At 43.2% G+C, this 19,059-nt stretch overlaps 1 protein-coding gene across 12 annotated transcripts in view; it reads right to left on the reverse strand.

Annotated features, from left to right (window-relative positions):
• Window positions 1-19,059, reverse strand: part of camk2d1 (calcium/calmodulin-dependent protein kinase (CaM kinase) II delta 1) — a 151,569-nt gene that overhangs the window by 32,402 nt on the left and 100,108 nt on the right. For 6 of the 12 annotated variants that reach the window (XM_028805088.2, XM_028805084.2, XM_028805081.2 and 3 more), the window contains exons 4-7: window positions 17,674-17,728; window positions 15,873-15,938; window positions 11,554-11,626; window positions 58-160 (exon numbers count right to left, since the gene is read on the reverse strand). In XM_028805088.2, the coding sequence (XP_028660921.2) occupies window positions 58-160; window positions 11,554-11,626; window positions 15,873-15,938; window positions 17,674-17,728 (297 nt within the window). Of the gene's footprint in view, window positions 1-57; window positions 161-11,553; window positions 11,627-12,337; window positions 12,411-15,872; window positions 15,939-17,673; window positions 17,729-19,059 lie in introns of all 12 variants that reach the window. The other 6 variants (XM_028805080.2, XM_028805076.2, XM_028805085.2 and 3 more) reach the window with 1 other exon arrangement.

Raw genomic sequence — 19,059 nt, forward strand, 5'->3', positions numbered from 1 at the left:
TCTTTTAGGGTCTTTTCTGCCCCCAAATAAACCCACCGATATAAAACATTGACTTACCAAACCAAGCCTGCTGGTCTCCTTGAACCTCGATGGCAAGTCCAAAATCGGCCAGCTTCACGGCAGCACCCTTTAACTTACTAGCTAATAGCAAATTTTCTGGCTTTGTTTTAAAAGAACAAAAAAAAAAAAACAAATAAACAAACAAACAAACAAACAAACAGGTTTATACAGAATCATTAAAACGTCTGTGGAAATTCTGCTTCTGCACATCGAAGTGTCAACAACCAAATCAAGTGCAAGGGAACCGAAGGGGGTATCCACTCAAGCAACAAATTCGGAGGCCCTTTAATCCACGGTAGGAGCCCACCCTAGACGGGACATCAGCCCACCACACACACACACACACACACACTGCAGACAGATTTAGACTTGCCAATCAACCTAACTTGAGTATTTGTGGGAGGAAAACCACAGACAACCCATGAGAACACAGGGAGAACGTGCAGACGCCACACAGTTTCAAACCCACGACTCCGAACCCACCACTGTGCCACCGTGCCACCCTTCAGGAGAATGCAAACCTGTTATGCACATTTAAAACGAATTGGGATAAACTATGCAAAACATGAAAAAGAAGGCTGAGCTCGCTCTGCAGGCTGGGCCTCTTCGGATCTTCAATGTGCTCATTCTTCATTTTTTCACTTTCGAAATCTTATTTCCCTTCAAACGCATCTTCCTTTCTATTTTTCTTAATGGCACTGAGGGTCAGTAAGTTTGAGGAATTTAGTAGTGCTGTAAGTTTAGGTAAGTTCAACTTTACCGCATCAAACATTTGGCGGCACCGCCATTCTGATTTCCCATAGTCATGAAAATTAATCCATGCATTTATTTCTATTAGGATTGAATGCTGCAATGCATTATAATCGTTCTTTATGCAGCTTACCTCATAAACTTAATTGCAGTAATAAAATGCATTACTACCAATACTTGTGATGCGCCATCTGTTGGAATGGCAAATGCAACCCATTAGTCTCTGTTGTGCGCAATGTGTATGCATGTCATGTTATGTGTATATTCGTAAAAAGCAGTGTTAACGTTTATGAAGCACCATCTGGTGGAATGACACATGCAATGCATTTTATTAGTACAAATGTTTATGTTGTGCCATCTGTTCAAATGAGGCATACAGAAGCAACTAGTCAGACACCCAAAATACACATGTATGCCTGACTACAAATGTTTGTGATGTGCCATCTGTTGGAATGGCAACTGCAACACATGTGTCTGTCATATGCCATTTGGTATGGGATTCAATAAAGCAATGTTAATGTTAATGAAGCACCATTTGTTGGAATGACAAATGCAATGTATTTTATTACTCCATCTGTTGGAATGACAAATGCAATGCATAAGTGTATGTTATGCGCCATGTGTATGTATGCCATGTTAGGTGTATATTCGTAAAAAGCAGTGTTAATGTTTGTGATGCACCATCTGCTGGAATGACTGATTTGTTGCATTCTATTAGTAAGAATGTTTATGATGTGCCATCTGTTCAAATGAGAGAGGCATACAGAAGCAACCAGTCAGACACACAAATACACATGTACTTATGTGTAGTAATAAAATGCCAGACTACAAACGTTTGTGATGTGCCGTCCGTTGGAATGAAAAATGCACCGCATATGTCTCTGTCATATGCCATGTGGTATGGGATTCATAAAAGCAGTGTTAATGTTTAAGAAGCACCAACTGTTGGAATGAAAAATGCAATGCATTTTAATGCCACAAATATTTGTGATGCGCCATCTGTTGGAATGACAAATGCAATGCAAAGGTCTCTGTTATGCACCATGTGTATGCATGCCATGTTATGTATATTTTAGTAAAATGCAGTGTTAATGTTTGTGATGCACCATCTGCTGGAATGACTGATGTAATGCATTCTATTAGTACAAATGTTTATGATGTGCCATCTGTTCAAATGACAGAGGCATACAGAAGCAACCAGTCAGACACACAAATACACATGTACTTATTTGTAGTAATACAATGCATGACTACAAATGTTTGTGATGCGCCATCTGTTGGAATGGCAACTGCAACACATGTCTCTGCCATATGCCATTTGGTATGGGATTCATAAAAGCAGTGTTAATGTTTATGAAGCACCATCTGTTGGAATGACAAATGCAATGCATTTAATTGCTACAAATACTTCTGATCTACCATCTGTTGGAAAGGAAGACAGACTGACACTTGTCCTTTGATTAAGGTGGACATTCACATATATAAAGCACACACACACACATGGTTTATGTGCAGAAAGTTAAAGGTATTATGTAACCTAATGTAATATGAGCTGCAGACACATTAAGAGCATAGCTAACCTGCATAAGAATGACAAAAGCAGTTCAAGCAAAATACTGCAGCAGGAATCTTTGAACACAAAGTCTGAGGGTACGCAAGTCCTAAAAGCACTTCCAAAAATACCCAGAAAGTGGGGGAAATCCTGTCAAAAACCCTGGCAAGACACACAAAGGGCCTTGTGGAAACTTTAGAAAATAATGTCCTCCAATAAAAAGGACGTTCACAAATGAATGTGCCTGTGAACAAGACAGCAATCCAAATCATGCAAGACCCCAAATCCCCCCCAGTACAGATTCCAATAGAACTGTCAAAATAAAATCCAGAAAAATCACAAAGCTCCTGGTGGTGATTGGCAGGAGGTCCTGCCCAATAAAAAGATGGAACACGGGCAAAGAAACTTCAGCAGATGATTAACAAAAGTAGCACTAACCTAAATAAACAGCTCAACAAAGAACAAAAAGGACACAAAATAAGAAATCGGAGATAACATAATCCTTACAAGAACTAGAAAGCCGATGCCACCGTCCCAGAGTCCTTACACTGGCATCCAGTTAAGTTTAAAGCTCATTTCTAAAATCCTACATCTTACACGTAAAGCCGCCAGTGGCCGAGGCTCTGCTTCCTTCTCTGAACTTTTTGTGGCTTACACACTACTGGCCTACCTGAGCTTCTGAGGATTAATAAAATGAGTGGTTGAGCTTTTAGCTACAGGGCCCGAAAGCTATGGCACAATCTGCCTGCTTATATCCGAGATGCCCCACTTGACTCCACATACTCCCACCATGGCTGGCGATTAGCTGTGCTTAATGCGTCGTTGCTTGTACAAAAGCACAAGTGGCACATTAATTTGGACTCCGTGGCTCGCCGCCCGCTGCTCTGTTTTACTTCTCGGCCTCCTGCTCTGCGGTGCCACTTGGTGCCACCGCTCTACTGCCAGGCTGGTTCTCTACCCATGGAAAAGAAACCTGGGAATACTGGGAGCTCAGGAGTCTTCAGATGGACAGATAAGACGGCCAGTGTAGAACGACCACGAGGGTGGGTGGCCAGGTGGCCGAGGTCTTTGGGACTGTGACTATGTCTGTTCTAAGTAGTCTTGCAGGGGCCAGCCGTGATTCTCAGGCTAAAGGACGAGACCCCTAACTATAAGATCAGAAATAACCTCATATGCGCAATCACTGACCCCAAACAGTCTAAAATGATACCCAACATGCTTATGTTTGAAATTTGTCATTTTTAACCTTCTGGAGTGTGTCTTAGGGGTCCGGGACCACCAGTAAAGAATCAAACATCAAAAACAGGATGATACTCCTGATCCACAACCTCAAAAGAGCATAACAAGACACTCCACAGGTCGATATTAACATTATTTTTTTTTTGACCCCTCGTATTCCATTATGGGGGTCAGTTGATGTGGCACACACAACGTCAAGCTCTTCTGGTCATTCCTGCTGCAGACACCTATTGGTTTAACTCTTCATCAGGGCATCATTACCTTCTCGTTTCCCAAAAAAATGGCCTAAAAATGAGGGTTGTTCGGGTCGAGAAGGCCAAAAATCAAGGGGGTACCCCAAAAAAATTGACATCTTACATAACCAGATATCAACGTGTCAGAGAAACGCACACTGAAGCTTCATCGTCCTGCCGTCTGGATTAGCAAAAATGCCAACACCAAAAGGGTCTGCGAAGGACGTGCGGACGGTTGAAGCTTGCCATGACGTTAAGTCAGTTCGTGCTTTATAAATCCCAACATTTGTGTATGAAATGACTCAAAGTTTCCAAGCAAAGTCAACTTTTATACACGAGCCCCCAGGGGTTTGACGGCTTTCCTCATTTTGTGGACGTTTTGAACAATCCACCCTAATAGGAAAGATAAGCGTCTGTGTGTCTGCCTGTGCGCCCATCCGGTTGCATTCTAAAAGATGACACATTAGAAACATTTTAGTAATAAAATATATTGTTTGTCACTCCAACAGATGGCGCATCACAAACATTCACACTGTTTTTGCTAATCCCATTCCCTATGGCATATAACAGAGACATATGCATAGCATTTGTCATTCCAACATTCCTGATCCACAACTTCGAAAGAGTAGAACACGACACTCCACAGGCCGATATTGCTGGGTTTTTTTTTTTTGTAAGCTTTGTAAAAATCTGTAACTTTGACCCCTCGTATTCCATTATGGGGGTCAGTTGATATGGCATGCACAACGTCAAGCCCTTCTGGTCATTTCTGCTGCAGACGCCAATTGGTTTAACTCTTCATCACGGCATGGTTACCTGCTCGTTTCCAAAACATGGCCTAAAAATGAGGGTTGTTCGGGTCTAGAAGGGCAAAAATTAAGGGGGAACCCCAAAAAGATTGACGTCTTACATAACCAGACATCAACGGTATGTCACATGTGGGGGTCTTCTCGTACCAGTGAGTCAGGAGGCCGAGGGTATTTCAAAGCATGCAGGAGGAATTCTTGTGAGCCACAAGTGAAGGGCATTCGATTCCACGACTTCTCCCAGTTGTCACCCCCTTCTAATCTGCTGCCACTCAGGGGGGCTCACAGAGACGCCACTAAGAATTTCACAGCAGCTCTCCACATGGGACAATAACAACACGATAAATCATCTACAGACGTGCCCACAAAAACAGCAAATGATTGAAAGCGGTGACAAAGTCCGTCAACGTGCAGCCCTATGAAGATACGGGAATACAGAAGGAAAGATTGGGATCAAATAAAAAAAAAATATTAAAATATAAAAAGTGACGACTGCTGACCTGAACGGAATTCCTACTCAGAGCAAGAAAAGACGAGTGGAGGAATTTGGTGTCACGCCACCCATACTGCAGCAGTGTCCCCAAGTCACCCTTCTGGGGAACGTGAGGCTTTCGATATTATGACAACCCCCGGGACAACGTGACCCCATGCCATCCATCCGTCTCATTTACGGAATGTGACAGGCTACCTTCAAAGGGGGATGAAAGCCGACATCAGAATAAATTTAGAAAGGATAAGTCAAGGCTTAGTCAGCCAGAAGAGCAGGAAGTGAAGCACAGGAGTCGAATCGACCAGACCCTCAGTCTAATAAGTTGTGACCACAAGACAAGAGACAAGTGACACCAACATGACAGTCTGACGAGCGTGCGGTCGACTGAGGACGGGACCAGGCTACTGGAGCCCAGTGATTTGGCTACCACTGCCACTGAAGCCACATCTCCTGGACCCTGATGTTTCAGACACAACACTGGATTGTCACATTTGTGCCCTTCTAATGATGGCTGCCCTCTCGTGTCCTTCCTGGTCATCACCCTCTCTCTCTTTCTCTTAACCATGGAGTAGCTAAACTCAAATCCCCTCTAACTACTGGGCCACCCATTCACTGGGCGTGTATTTGGAATCATTTGTTGTTGTGAAATTAAAGAACTTAGTTTCATGAGTTGTGTCAGGGGTTTCGGAGAGTTCCCCCAAACCCCCCCCCCCCACCCGTCTGAATTGTCAGCTGGGTCCATTTTATTCTGTGCAAGCTGTGAAGCCTGCAGGCTTCTTGATTTTGGGGTCTGGCTGTTTGCAATTCCAGGCACCTGTGACACGGATCAGGGATGACTTCAAGATTCCTGAAAATCAGCCGTCGCCAAATACCCTACGGTGGATAAACCCCATAACGGATCAGGGGGTGTCGCGTGATTTCTGCACGATGGGCTCTGTAACATAGGCTCCAATTCAGCACACAACTCCAAGCCTTGGGAAATACGAGAGTAAATGAAAAAGTAAAAGCACCTCATTGTGAATGTACAAACTACCCATAAGCCATTGTGAAGACGTTCCATTGCATCGGCTTCTGTCTGTGGCGGTTATTTTCAAATGACCTTTACGTTGTGATGCACCCTCATATAAACTGGCTTATAAGTCAGTCGTCATCACGAGACAAAAAACCATCGCGATCCCTGAAAACTCCCTCCTCGTGTCGCCTGCCAAACAGAGCCAACGCCACCATTCCCAGTTACATCACACAACACATCCTAACAATTAGCATATTAATTAAGCACCACTACCAACAAGACGGCGCTATTGAGACAATATGTCAGTTCACTTTGATACACTGGAGATACTTCAAGAACATCGGAATGGGAGCAACGCGTCAGAGAAACGCACACTGAAGCTTCATTGTCCTGCCATCTGGATTGGCAAAAATGCCAACACGAAAGACATGCGAACGGTTGAAGTTTGCCATGACGTTAAGCCAGTCCGTGATTTAAAAATCCCAGTGTTTGTGCATGAAATGGCTCACGCAAGTTTCTGAGCAAAATCAACTTTTATACACGAGGCCTCGGAGGTTTGACGGTTTTCCTCTCCTCATTTTGTGGACATTTTCAAGAATCCACCCCAATAAAAAAGGATAAGCGTTGGTGTGTCTGCCTGTGCACCAGTCCGGTTGCATTCTAAAAGATGACAAATTACAAAAAATTCATACATTGTGTTTGTCGCTCCAACAGATGGCGCATCACAAACATTAACACTGTTTCTGCTAATTCCACACCCTATTGCATAAAATAGAGACATATGCATAGCATTTGTCATTCCAACATATGGCACATCACAAACATTAACACTGCTTTTAAAATCCCACACTAAATGGCATATAACAGTGACATATGCAAAGCATTTGTCATTCCAACATATGGCACATCACAAACATTAACACTGCTTTTAAAATCCCATACCAAATGGCATAACACAGTGACATATGCATAGCATTTGTCATTCCAACAGATGGCACATCAAAAACATTAACACTGCTTTTAAAATCCCATACCAAATGGCATATAACAGACATGTGCACAGCATTTGCCATTCCAACAGATGGCACATCACAAACATTAACACTGCTTTTAACATCCCATAACAAATGGCATATAAAATACATTTTTCATTCCAACAGATGGCACATCACAAAAATTAGCACTGCTTTGAAAATCTTATACCAAATGGCGTACAACAGAGACATATGCATAGCATTTGTCATACCAACATATGGCACATCACAAACATTAACACTGTTTCTGCTAATTCCATACCCTATTGCATAAAATAGAGACATATGCACAGCATTTGTCATTCCAACATATGGCACATCATAAACATTAACACTGCTTTTAAAATCCCATACCAAATGGCATATAACAGACATATGCATAGCATTTGTCATTCCAACAGATTGCACATCACAAACATTAACACTGCTTTTAACATCCCATACCAAATGGCATATAACAGAGACATATGCACAGCATTTGTCATTTCACAGGTGGCACATCACAAACATTAACACTGCTTTTAACATCCCATACCAAATGGTATATAACATACACTTTTCATTCCAACAGATGGCACATCACAAAAATTAGCACTGCTTTTAAAATCTTATACCAAATAGCATACAAGAGACATATGCATAGCATTTGTCGTACCAAAAGAAGGCACATCACTAACATTAACACTGCTTTTAAAATCCCATACCAAATGGCATAGAACAGAGACATTTCTCATTTCAACAGATGGCACATCACAAACGTTAACACTGCTTTTAACATCGCATACCGAATGCCATATAACAGAAACATATGCATAACATATGTCATTCCAACAGATGGCATATTACAAACATTAACACCATTTACAAATCCCATGCACAATAGCATATAACAGCGACATGTGCATTACATGGTGGACTGCAGACGTTAAGGCTGAGGTCTACGTTAATTACTTTGATTTCAACCTGTCTTAGACGGGTAGTGTGGCTATTTATTATTTAAAAAGCCCGAGTGGCACCTTTTTGGGCCTGTGCAGGTGTGAAGCCTGACTTTTAAATTTAGGCACAGGCCAGTTCATTGGGCCCAGACCTGCAATAAGGACAGGTCTGATTTTTGTGTGTTTTCAGTTTTTGTGTTGATCTTCATTTGTGCAGCATTACAACAGCGGGACGCTGCACCTTATAATTGAGAACAAGACCAACTTTGTGGCCAGCAAGTTCTGGCAAATCAATGGGGGGAGGGGGGTCCGAGCTGGAGTCCCAAACCTTCTCCTATTTGGTGTCCTTGCATTTGTGGCTGCAGGTGATGACGGGCCAGCTGCATTTCCTGATTTGAAGATGACCGGTGACAAGAGTTTGTTTCTTCTCAGACGTTGTGCACATAAACCTTTTCACAATTCTCGGACCACCTCAATCCAATTCCAGGTGCCGACCACAAGATTATCATTTGATCCCATACATTTGTTCCACATATTTCAAATCTTTGATTATTTTATTCCAACGGTGGCATACACAGAAAGACTAACTGACCCCATAGCACGTGAAGAGAATCTGCTGAGACTGGCACAAGGCAGGTGGCGACAGGTGAGACACAGTGGCACAGTGGAGCTGGCAGTAGACTTGTCACTCGGCAGAAGAGTCCAATGGAGTAAAGTCAACAATATGAAGGGACACTAAAGTGCGGGCATCCATGTAAGCTGGGCAGTGCACATGACAGCTGAGGGTCTGCTCCACATAAGGGGTACAGGAACGTAGCATATGGACCACCTCACCCGCCTGATCATGTGGATTCAGAAAGTCTCCGGACCCTTCACTCTTTATACAGCAGCCTGGTGCTAAACTCGTTTAAAATCTTTTTAGTCCTCGTCAAGCAACACTCAACACAACGGAGTGATGAAGCGAGGATGAAGACTTAGGAATGTGAGGAAATGTACAAAAAAATAAAAACAATGAAAATGTCCCTTCGACACACGTATGCAGACCCCTTTACTCAGTACTTAAGATAGATAGATAGATAGACATGAAAGGCACTATATAATAGATAGATACTTTATTAATCCCAAGGGGAAATTCACAGCACATTCCAGCTGGGAGTGTTCTTGGGTCTGAAGTGACAAGCTTGGCACCCCTGGACTGTGGGGGTGGGGGGGTCTTCTGCCATTCTTCTCTGCAGACCCCCTCAAGCTCTGTCGGACTGGATGGAGACCATCGCTGGACGGCTGTCCTCAGGTCTCTCCAGAGATGTTTGATTGGGTTCAAGTTCCAGGGGTCTGGCTGGGCCACTCCAGGACTGTCACAGAGTCGTCCCTGAGCCCCTCCTGTGTTGTCTGTGCTTTGTGACCCTTGAATCCAGTCTGAGGGTCCTTAGCACTCTGAGTAGGAATATCTCACCATTTTGCTCCACTCAGCTTTCCCTCAACCCCGTCTAGTCTACCAGTCCTTGATGACATCACTGTGCAGGTGACACCCGATGTCTGGTTTATCTACACGTGACGTTAATCTTGGTTTCATCCACCAGGGAATCTCACCACCTGAGGGTCTTTAAGGTGCCCCTTTGTTTTTTTTTTTTTTTTTGCAAACTCTAAGTGGGCTTCTGTGTGTCTTTTACTCAGGAGAGGCTTCGGCCATAAAGCCCTGATGAGTGGAGTGTTGCAGTGATGGCCAGCCTTCTGGAAGTTTCTCACATCTCCGTGAGATTTCCCTGGAGCTCCACCACAGTAACCATCAGGTTGCCGGTCTCCTCTCTTACTGAGACCCTTCTTGACGGGTTGTTCCAGTTTGATCTGGTTGACAGCTGTTCCAAACTTCATTCATGTAAGAAGGGAACCTTCAATGCTGCAGCCTTCCTCAGATCTGTGCCATCACGCCATCCCATCTCTAAGCTCCGCAGGACGTTCCTTGGACCTCATGGCTTGTGTTTCTGGTCAGCTGTGGGACCTTCTCTAGACAGCTGTGTGTGTCTGTGTCTTTACTTATCAGGTCCAACCAATGGAACTGCCCACAGGTGGACTCCAAACATCTCAATGATGGTCAAGAAAAGGGGGACGCACCTCAGCCAATGCAAAGGGTCTGAACACTTGCGTCAACGGGATAATTCAGCTTTTTAATTTTTAATAAATTAGTAAAAAAAAATCCTAAAATCCTGTTGTCATTCTGGGGTGTGAAGTGTTGCTTGATGAGAAAACAAAATGTGACCACAGGGGTCTAAAGACTGTCTGAATCCACTCTCTATATTGGGGGTCCCCCAACTCCACTTCCTTGGAGGGCTGCAGGTTTTCATTCTCACCCTTTTCTTAATTAGCGACCAGTTATTGCTGCTAATTAACATTTTAATTGACTTGTTCTTCTCGGACCCCCTTAATTGTTTCGTTTTATCTTAACTAGCAGCCAAACAAGAATGAGATACACAATGAGCCAAAACATGAGCAGCAAACTGGTGTCCATCACACAATATCTGAAAATAAAGAAAAATGAGGGTCTCAGAAATGCTGATTGGCTCAGGACCCCAAAACATTTTAACAGAGCACTTAGAAAAGAGAAAATAAAGAGTTTCACAAATGTCTGCTACAGACAGTTGCACAGTGAGACCACCAAGAAGCCATGGAATTGAATTAACAACAAGACCCGGCGCCTGATTAAGCAACTGGTTGGAGTTTGAAGCCCTGACTTAGGTGGTGTTCTATTGGCTCACTCGTGTCACATTTCATTTCTATTTGGGTGCCATTTAAGGAAAGCAATGAAGCAATTCAGAGGAACGATGAAGAAATTCAGGGGAACAAATCTTAAAAGAGAAGTCAATTAAAATGAAAGGAGTTAATTAGCAGCAAAAACAGGTCAGGGTTAGAATGAAAACCTGCAGCCACTGCGGCCCTCCAGGACCAGAGTTGGAGACCCCTGATTCAGACGGTGGTTTCTTTAATTTTTCACTCTTGAACTCAACAAGATGCTTTAACTGAGGTCCTTCTCGGTAATGGACAGAGCTGTGCCCACTTTCTCGATGAGCCTCACTCCCCGTCGATCATTTCCCTCGATGCCCGTTTGGTTCATTTTCACCGTTGTCGCCATGCGCTGCGTGAGCTCCGACTTTTTATGTCTACAGAGGTGACAACAGAAGCCTTTTGTGTTTTTTAAAAGCTTCATTCTGTTTGTACCACGGGAGTCGATTCCACAGATGGCAACGCAGTCGTCCCTGTCGCTAAAGTGATGCCAAGCATTTGACTGGCAAATTGCAGATATCCATGAACCGCAGGGAGGAAACTCTTACTGCCTTCCCTCAGACGGCCCTAGATGGCCCTGTGCTTTACTTTTTTTTTGACCACACCTACATGTGCATTACCCAGCATACACCTGTGCAGGTCGAATCCAGGGTGGCGTACTCACCTTGAGGTCCCGATGGACCACGCCCATCTGATGGCAATGTAGCACAGCCTCCAGGATCTGCTGAATGCAATGACTGCATGCAAACACCAGGGGGCGTGTGTTAGTACCAAAGCATCCACTCACTATCTGTGCGACTTCATTGAGGCCGGGTTCAGGATGGGACAGGCAGCATTCGTGTGGCATTCCCATAGGACAGGGTGGCACCAGAAATGCTCTTTGTTGTTTTCTTTACACTCGGTGGCATCTCTGAGATCGAATAACGAAGCGTAACAAGAATGCCAAAAGGTGGGTGTTATTACCCTTTGACCCATGCACCCCCTTTATTAGAACAAATCCGTTTTTCAACTTAGTGTCACCCAAGGGACTTCCCAGATTTTTTTTTTTTTTGATTTGCTGCCAGTTCTAATGCAATCCTGACCCAGGGTCTCAAAACAGAAGTGGTGTTGGAAATAAACCCACAGGGCTGTGGCACATCCCACCCACCCACAGAGGCTCTGCAATGGGCATCCGCCAGGGACCTTCCAGAATCACCTCTGTGTGTGTGGTGATGTGCCCCAGCTGTGCAGACTGGCATACTGGTTTAAAACAAAAAGAGATAAACAAGAGGCTACATGCAGCTTGGCTTGGCTTTCTAAGGACAGAGAAACCTCCAGGATTTGTCACGTTCCCCACTACCATGAGACTCTCTGCGTTCTGCCATTCTTCAGTCACATTTCTTTTGCTTTCACTTTTTTATTTATTTTTAGTGTTTTACTTCTGAGGTTCATTGGCGCTATATACTGACCTTCAGGTCCCTGTGAACTATGCCATTTAGGTGACAATGATTTACACTTTCTAGAATCTGCTGTATACAATGACTGTGAAGATACAAGAGCAGAATGGAAGGTACAACATTTTAAAAGGCACTTCATGACAAAAAATACATAAAAACTTCACATTATGTCACAAACAGGGTCAGCGTTGACGGTGATAAACATAAAGCCGCTCAGCGTACTGCTGGCCACTGTCACATTATACAAAACACACACATAACATTTACTGTACAGTAACATGATGTAGGGTTACACTGTCAAAGGTTATCCACATATAACATCAGTCAGGTCATTTAAAAATTTAAAAGTGGCCGCATACATTTGCATAAACACTCAGTGTCCACTTTATTAGGCCACCCTGCTTCTGGGCCTGCTGCTCCAAACAGGTTACTATTATTAACAGAGAATAACGCGCACAATGCTCATTCTCATTTGTGTTGTGAAGTGAATCATTACCTGAAAACGAGTCGTACAATTCTTGTTCATTCGGTTTGGGAACAGACTCATTACCCGAGAATGAGTTACGTGATTCTCAGTCATTTGAGTCTTGAAGTGAATCATTACCCAAGAACGAGTCGCACGATTCTTGTTCATTTGGTTTATGAACTCAATCATTACCCGAGGACGAGTTTAGGTGATTCTTGTTCATTTGCTTTGTGAAGTGAATCATTACTTGAGAATGAGTCGCACGATTCCTGTTCATGTGGTTTGGGAAAAGAATCATTACCCAAGAATGAGTTACATGATTCTCAGTCATTTGAATCTTGAAGGGAATCATTACCCAAGAAATAATTCAGGCAATTCTCGTTCTTTCGGTTTGTGAACTCAAAAATTACCCGAGAACGAGTTGCACAATTCTTGTTCATTTGGTTTGTGAACAGACTCGTTACCCGAGAATGAGTTAAGTGATTCTCAGTCATTTGAGTCTTGAAGTGAATGATTACCCAAGAACGAGTCGCATGATTCTTGTTCATTTGGTTTGTGAACTCAGTCATTATCCGAGAACGACTTTAGGTGAGTCTAGTTGAGTTGGTTTGTGAGGCACAGACAGAATGAGTTACATGATTCTTATTCTTCTAAGTCTTGAAGTGAATCGGTACCCGAGAATGAGTTACGTGATTCTCATTCATCTGGTTTGTGAAGTGAATCATTACCTGAGAATGAGTCTCACAATTCCTGTTCATTTGGTTTGGGAAAAGAATCATTACCCAAGAATGAGTTACGTGATTCTCAGTCATTTGAATCTTGAAGGGAATCATTACCCAAGAATTAGTTTAGGCAATTCTCATTCTTTCGGTTTGTGAACTCAAAAATTACCCGAGAACGAGTCACACAATTCTTGTTCATTTGGTTTGTGAACAGAATCATTACCCGAGAACGAGTTTAGGTGATTCTCAGTCATTTGAGTCTTGAAGTGAATCCTTACCCATGAATGAGTTTAGGCGATTCTCGTTCATTTAGTTTGTGAACGGAATCATTACCCGAGAATAATTTATGTGATTTTCATTCATTTGAATCTTGAAGTGAATCATTATCTGAGAATGAGTTGCGTGATTCTCGTTTGATGCTTGAAGTGAAATGTTACCTGCAAATGCGTCACATGATTCTCATTCTTTACTTTCAAATTCTTACAGCTTACTGACTGCACCCAGCATTTATTAATCAGATTCTTTCAAGGCTGAACTGAATCCTTACCCGAGAATGAGTCACATAATCCTCGTTTTATTGATTTGTGAACAACTCACTACCTAAACACAAGGCACACAAGTCTCATTCACCTGATTTTCAAAACTGAATTATTACCCAAAAAAGGAGCCACATGAATCCTGTTCATTTGATGTGTGAAATGAATCATTACCCGTGAACGAGCTGCACAATTCTCATTCACTTGATTACTAGTTAAGTCTCACAGCCCTCATTCACTTGATTCTCAAGCTCACCCAGGGAAGGAGTTACACGATTCTTGCTGATTTGATTCTTGGAATAACTCGTTCCTGGCAAAAGCATCACACGAATTCGCATTCTTTACCGCACACAATTTTTACAGCTCACTGACTGCACCCAGCACTTATCAACCACTGACTCTTTCAAGGTGGAACTGAAACCATTACCCGAGAATGAGTCACATGATTATCATTTTATTGATCTGTGAACTAATCATCACCTAAGAACAAGGCACACGAGTCTCACTCATCTGAGTCTCCAACTGATTCATTACCCGAGAACGAGTTGCGTGATTCTCATTTATTTAGTTTGTGAACTGATTTATTACCCGAGAAACGAATCCTCTAATTGTCGTTCATTTGATTCTCAAAGTGATTCATTACCCGAGAGTGAGTCGGACGATTCACATTCATGTATGATTTTCTAACGTATCTTCTTATTTTAACTATAAATTTTGATGATGTTGTTCAACTTTATGCTTTCTAATGGGAGCGCCGTCACACAATTTGAATAATCAGCATGCTTGATGTATAATCCGTAAGCATAATTATGCATGAATCATTTGATTATAAACAGATTCGATTTGGGGTTCACTCCATTCATTCACCGACACTGGCCCCGAATTCTAATCATGAATCAAAATACTCAAATGACTTGATTCACTTCATTGGTGGTCCCAAAGGATCAAATGCAGTGAATGGCCATCACTAAATATGCCACTGCACAACTCACATGTCACCTCAAGCTGGTTTAAGGAATGTGACTTCTGTCTACTCCAATGGCCTGCCCAGTTCCCAGATCTTGTCCCAGTAGAATGCCTTTGTGATAAGCTGGAACTGGGGGGGGGGGGGGGGGCGCTATGAAATCCAGATGCACCCCCTGATGCTGTGGGATCAGCTTGGATCGGAAGCCACAGAGGAAACGTCCGCCCCCTTCCTGAATCCACACCTTGAAGAATTCCGGAGGTAGTGGCGGCTCCGAGGTGGTACTGGACAGGTGGACCTAATAAGGTGGACACTGAGTGTACTGGAAAACAGACGTCAACTACATGAATTAAATATCGACAAGTAAGAAAGTAAAAAACAAGCCATATTGGTAAAATAAATAAATAAATAAATTACAAGCAGAAAGACGAGAGCAGATACTGAAAGTCAACAAAGCACAAGATGGGACTGAATACGCGCGGCTTGGCACGCTCAGTCTGATGAGACCCCAAAATGAACAGCTGTGGGTGAGGGGGCACACCATGGAGGACCCTGGAATGCTGCCGCTCTATCAGCCGACCCCCAGAGGCAGGGAGAGACGTCAGAATAGGCCTCCGCCAGCTACCTGCCAACTGAACCCAAAAATAGACTGGTGAGTAACGGCAGCTTTGTAATGCTCAGCCGTCAAGTGCCCACGGATCAGAGTCCATAATAACTATGGGGGTCCTTCTTCACTGGAGCTCTGATGTGTGTTTGTGCGTCTCTGAGACACCACGGCAGCCCTAATCCTGGCTCTAAAAAGAGGCAACTTCTATAAAAACTGGACCTGCACATTTCATGGGGCGCCAAGCACACTTACCTGGCATCAGCTTCACTATAATATTCTCTCGCTACAATATCTTCAAATAATTCACCTCCGGTGACTCTGGAAAATAAGACAAAAAATGTTTTAATTGATTTGGTGTACGTTAGCAAAGAAATCTGACACAAATAGTCAAAGCGCGGTCAGACTTGATGTCTGCTGTGACGCCGGGCCGGCGGGCGGTGCAACGGCAACTTCACTACCGCACTCCATTACATGAGTCCAGTAGCCTAAAGGACCGAACCGCAACTGTAAAGGAGAAGTGGTACACAGAAACACCGATACGTAATCAATATCACCGACACGTGGAGCCAGAGCCTTAAAACCACAACCGCACCTCAGTGACATGAAGACTCGCACGGGTGACAAAATCATCGGCTCACTTGGACAAAAACTCACAGCATCACACAGAAATCACGAGTGCCCCAAATCCCAGAAAAGAGGACCTTAGACACAATCATAAAGCAGACAAATAGACAGGAAAGGCGCTAGATAGATAGATAGATAGATAGATAGATAGATAGATAGATAGATAGATAGATAGATAGATAGATAGATAGATAGATAGATAGATAGATAGATATGAAGGGCACTATATAAGATAGACAGACAGACATGAAAGGCATTATATAAGATAGATAGATAGATAGATAGATAGATAGATAGATAGATAGATAGATAGATAGATAGATAGATAGATAGATAGATAGATAGATAGATAGATATGAAGGGCACTATATAAGATAGACAGACAGACATGAAAGGCATTATATAAGATAGATAGATAGATAGATAGATAGATAGATAGATAGATAGATAGATAGATAGATAGATATGGGACAATATATAATATACAAATAAAATGTATTATTATTATAGATGGATAGAGTTGGTTTTAGTATAGTAGGCAGGATACCATAGATAGGCAGACAGTGAAAGGCACTATACAATATATAAATAAAACGTATTATAATTATAAACAGACAGATATGTTAAATGTGCCATATAACACAAAGAGAGTGAAAAAACTATTACAGGTAGGTAGGATACAGAAGAAATGAAATATCATACAGATAGTGAAAGGCACTATATCACAGAGATGAAACTACAGAAGAGGCAGATGAAGAGACAGATAAATAATAACAGATAAACAATGCAGAGTATTAGAAAAGTGCAGCCACAACATCTCCAGTGTACACTTCATGCCAATGTACCCATTATAACTGGCCAGAGTGAACACAGGGCACCAGGTGTAGAGCCCCAGTGGAGCCCCCCAGCATGCTGCGGTATAATCAGCTGGTAAATAACGGACAACACATTGAGGAGCGGATGGGAAGGACCCCTCACAATGGAGTCTGATTGTCACGTCCTTCTCTTTTCTGTCACTGCCTCCACTCAGCCCGTGGTCATCCTCGTACTACAGTGGGCCTTCCTGATCAGTTTGTCTTGCCGTCTGCTGCTACTCCTCCAGTAGACCGAAGTGTTCAGCGGCTCACTCACCACAATGGGCTGGCAGAACATTCCAAAAGTTTTTCCCAGCAGGTCCATATTATCCCCTGACCACAGAAGGATGCCATGGTACTGCTAGACCTGCATCAGCCTCACTTCATGGTGGAGCTCCCTGGCACATCATAGAACATCAAGCTGGTTTGTTGGCATAATGTGAGCCCTTCGAGGGAATGTCCCAGGTGGGCTCAGCATGCCTCACTCACCCATAGTCTTTATTCACACTCAGGAAAGATCAACAAAAACAAGTCAGTGACATGAGAGGACAGAGCAAGCATGGGGGTCTACTTACAGGTCAAAGACTAGGTAGTGAAAGCCCTCCTCGGAAATGCTGTCATGGAGTCTCACTGTGGACAAAAACAGAGGAAAAAAAAGACATCAAGAAATGAGCAGCGTTTGGTCGACAGCCAACTCTATGAGTTCTAAAGAGAAGCTGCCATGGAGAAAAGTGAGGTTCACCAATTATGAAGTGAGCAGCTGTCCAGGGTCCCACAATCCCATAACACACTTAAACATACACACACATGTAAAGTAACCTAGTAAAATGATAACTGTGTGTGTATCTGTCCAATTGCTGTCTCTGTCATTCCGGCAGATGGAGTCTCACAAACATTTATAGAAATAAAATGAATTGCATTTGTCATTCCAACAGAGGGCGCATCACAAATATTTGTAGTAATAAAATGCATTGTATTTATCATTCCAACAGATGGTACATCACATACTGTATATTAACACTGCGTTTACAAATCCCACACTAAATGGCATATAACAGATACATATGCAATGTATCTGTCATTCCAACAGATGCTGCATCGCAAACATTTCAGCTGGAAACTGTTGGGTCGGGAGACCAGGTATGTGGCGGTAGAGAGGGAGGCCGTCGTGATTAAGTGGGCTATTACCCAGCTGAGGTACTACTTCATGGGTGGTAAGTTTACTCTTGTGACGTTGGATGGCACCACACATGGAGTCAATTCCCCCGTGTCACCAGGGGGTTCTTGGACCTACAGCCTTATCAGTTTAAAATCCTTCATTGCCAAGGTACTCTCTATGCCAGTGCCAACACTTCTTGTGAACACAACTTCATGTTCCATACCTGACAGGTTCACGCTAAAGGGGGGGGGTGCACTGTCACACATGAGTGCAGGGGGGACAGTTTAAGGTCTTTGGTGATAGTAATTCTCCACCGTTCCAGGGGATGGTTCTATATGATAATGTTCTGCCTTTAAGTTCCTACGGCAAAACGGAAGACTGGCAGCCTTACATCCCCAGTGTCACTCCCATTGTCCGTGCACCTGGCCCCGCCTCTTCCTGCCAGGGTGCCATCTTATGCAGTCACGACAAGACTCTGGTCTGAGGCGATGCATTTTGTGCTTTTCATGCACTTTATTTTGGAAAACGTTTACTTTTAATTATAGGGGTTTGCCACCAGGCGCCCCACCACTGTGACTGTCTCTGTGTGCCATTATTGTAATTCAATTAAACACAAGTATGCCATTCTTCTTTATAAAAAGGGGTTCTTTGGAACATTTCATTGTTTCTCTCTACAGTTATTTGTTGGGGCCCCCCCTCTCTAGTCCTCTGGCAAACCCAACTCCACACTGAATTGGTAAGGGGGACGCATTGAAATGCCAGGGGTGGTCACGTGGCATGATAAATTCCCAAAAATCAGTCA

The sequence above is a fragment of the Erpetoichthys calabaricus genome, chromosome 7, assembly GCF_900747795.2.
Source record: "Erpetoichthys calabaricus chromosome 7, fErpCal1.3, whole genome shotgun sequence".
In the NCBI taxonomy this organism is placed as follows: Eukaryota; Metazoa; Chordata; class Cladistia; order Polypteriformes; family Polypteridae; genus Erpetoichthys; species Erpetoichthys calabaricus.